This window comes from Eriocheir sinensis, unplaced genomic scaffold (assembly GCF_024679095.1).
Source record: "Eriocheir sinensis breed Jianghai 21 unplaced genomic scaffold, ASM2467909v1 Scaffold683, whole genome shotgun sequence".
Classification (NCBI taxonomy): Eukaryota; Metazoa; Arthropoda; class Malacostraca; order Decapoda; family Varunidae; genus Eriocheir; species Eriocheir sinensis.
The window spans coordinates 110,206-113,010 of NW_026112035.1; the positions used below are offsets into that span (position 1 = coordinate 110,206).

Genomic DNA, 2,805 nt, shown 5'->3' on the forward strand with positions numbered 1-2,805 from the left:
CTCTCTCTCTCTCTCTCTCAGGTCCTCCTCTACATCAGATGGAGTGACTACCAAGTGACCTGTTCGGGGTCACTCATACACTCTGAATGGGTCATCACCGCCTCACACTGTCTCCGCAGGTAACACACACACACACACCTGGTTTGGGGCAATTAATCTAGTCAGGTATTTGATTACTTACTTATTACGTTACTTTAGTTACATATTTGTCCACTCAGTGGAGGCGCTCAACATTATTTTCTTCTAGTATATGCTTAAAATGAAGAAAAAAATACTATACTAATATCAGCTAATAAATTTTCCGTTGTGCAAAATTCCTACGCATATACAATAACGGTTATGACAGTTTTCAAGCGAGTATCGCGCACACACACACACACACACACACACACACACAAGGGGACTGACTGTGTGCGTGCTTGCGTGTTTCTGTGAGCGTGCGTGCGTGTTCCTACGTCTCTCTCTCTCTCTCTCTCTCTCAGTGTGTGTGTGTGTGTGTGTGTGTGTGTGTGTGATAACAGGTTGAAAATTATTGGTGTATACTTCCACTGGTAAATTTCGTGTGAGTGTATAAAGGTGGAAATATCAATACTAATGTTTACTTTCTTACATGAACGTGTGTGTGTGTGTGTGTGTGTGTGTGTGTGTGTGTGTGTGTGTGTGTGTGTGTGTGTGTCCCAGGACGAAGGACGGCACGCTGTTGACCCCCAGCGTGAAGGTACACCTGGGCGTGGTCACCAGGGACGGGGGCGGCGAGGTAGTGACGGAGGCAAGCAAGGTCATCCTCCATCCTAAGCTCAACTTTCTCTACGACGTGGCTCTCCTCAAGTGTGTGCCCTCTCCTTTCATTATAGTGTCAATGCCTTAATTTTCCTTACAGCATAGGAAGCAACTCAAAGGCAACAACAAACAAGATGCCCGTTAGTATCTCGCAGTTAGGGTCTCTTGATTATATTATGTTCACTTGATGATATCCTATAACCGTGAACTTTTTAAATGTTTCGCTATAACATTAATGCCTAGAGTTCGTGTTTCCTCTCACTTATAAATTACTGTGTACTGCATGAAAATATCCCACCACTAGGATCTTTGGATTATATAACAATTGAGCTTTAACCATCACCAATCGATTCACTTCCTTGGTTGCGTTACCCTATATCAAACATTAACTTATATAGCTACCCACACTACCTACTCCACACTCGCTAAACTACGCATAGCAATCACTACATCAGGCCTAGCCGCATTTCCTTTACATCACATCCATTCCTCGCCACACCAAGCTTTAGTCACACCTTATATACGACACCCAACATCCCATACCTCTGCCATGAACACCTCACTCGCCTCGGCGCTAGGTTGGAGCGCCCTGTGGCCTTCAGCACCACCATCCGCCCCATCTGCCTGCCGCCGCGAAGCCTCGTGGACGTATCTCCTGAAGGGGCCAAGCTAGAGATCTCCGGCTGGGGCAACGACGAGACTGGTAATACACTCTGCTACACGTCTGGAACAGCCTGATAAACCTATATAAATGGGGCACAAGTTTAGACGTTTAGCTGTTTAGGCCATTGAAGAATTTACCGATTTGTTTTGCCAAGTATTTACACACATATAAATGAAAAAAAAAGATTAGTATCAACTAGTATAGGGACGTATTCAACTTATACTTAGCTTTGTTACAGTCATTTATCGAAATGGCTAAATTCTTATAGAAGCGGCGTATTCTCTCACTTCCCAGGCAAGAAAAGCAACGTGCTGAACATGATAGAAAGGACCGGGATGTCTTCAGCCAAGTGCAAGCCTTACTTCCCCAAGTACATCACGGAGCACCACTTCTGCACGTACGGCAACGACAGGAAGCACATCTGCATCGTGAGTACGGAGGCGACACCTGCGCTCCCTTCATTTGAGTATGTTGTGGCTTTTTTTTTTTTTTCATTAGGGTACTATGATTTACGATTTCCTGTGCACGTGAGGTTATTGTTGTATCGTGGAAAAAATAAAGTTGGCAAAAACAAGTATCTAAAAGATGAAATTTTAGCCATGTTTTAGGCCACAGCAGACCGAGTGCGCCATTTTTTTCCCTGTTAGTCCAGCACCTCATGGCCGTTATTTTCCCTCAGGGGGACTCGGGCGGCCCCGTCATGATGGAGCTGGAGGGTCGCCTGGTGGCCATGGGCATCACCAGCTTCACGGCGACGAGTACCTGTGACGGCACGCTGCCCGACGGCCACTCCTCCGTCCCGTACTTCCTCGACTGGATAGAGGAGGAGACGGGCATCAAGCTGCCTTCGTGAGGGTTTATCCTTCCTCTAATACGGAGACACAAGTGACAACATTGAAGTACTTTGGACAACACAAAACAGAACACAAACGCTCAGTGTCATCCGCTCCTACCTTTTACTGTATTTCAGATTCAAAGATTGTTACATTTAAAATGAAGTTAAACAGAGCAGCTAAATATTTTAAAAGTAAATAAATAGGGATCTTTTCCGTTTGGCGTACAGCGCTAAAATTAATTTTAATATAGATTTTCTTATGTATTTTTGTCCGTAGAATCCGAATATGACAACCGTTTTATGGAGAAACGAACAGTTTTTAAGTTATTTTCCTTTGAAGTTAAACCATAATACCATGGTGGATTTCAATAACTATCTAAGAGAGGTGAGACTTACAAAATAACCTAACCTAACCTAACCCCTAACCTAACCTAACCTAACCCAACCCAACCCCTAACCTAACCTAACCTAACCCAACCCCTAACCTAACCTAACCTAACCTAACCTAACCTAACCCCTAACCTAA

The 2,805-nt window shown here is 44.3% G+C and overlaps 1 protein-coding gene across 1 annotated transcript; it reads left to right on the forward strand.

Annotated features, from left to right (window-relative positions):
- On the forward strand, nt 1-2,805 carry LOC126993830 (vitamin K-dependent protein C-like; the record flags this gene model as incomplete). The annotated part of the gene is made up of 5 exons (XM_050852969.1): nt 1-119; nt 682-828; nt 1,359-1,483; nt 1,739-1,872; nt 2,124-2,805. Coding segments are annotated over 5 exons (699 nt in total), but the record flags the coding sequence as incomplete, so codon positions are not given.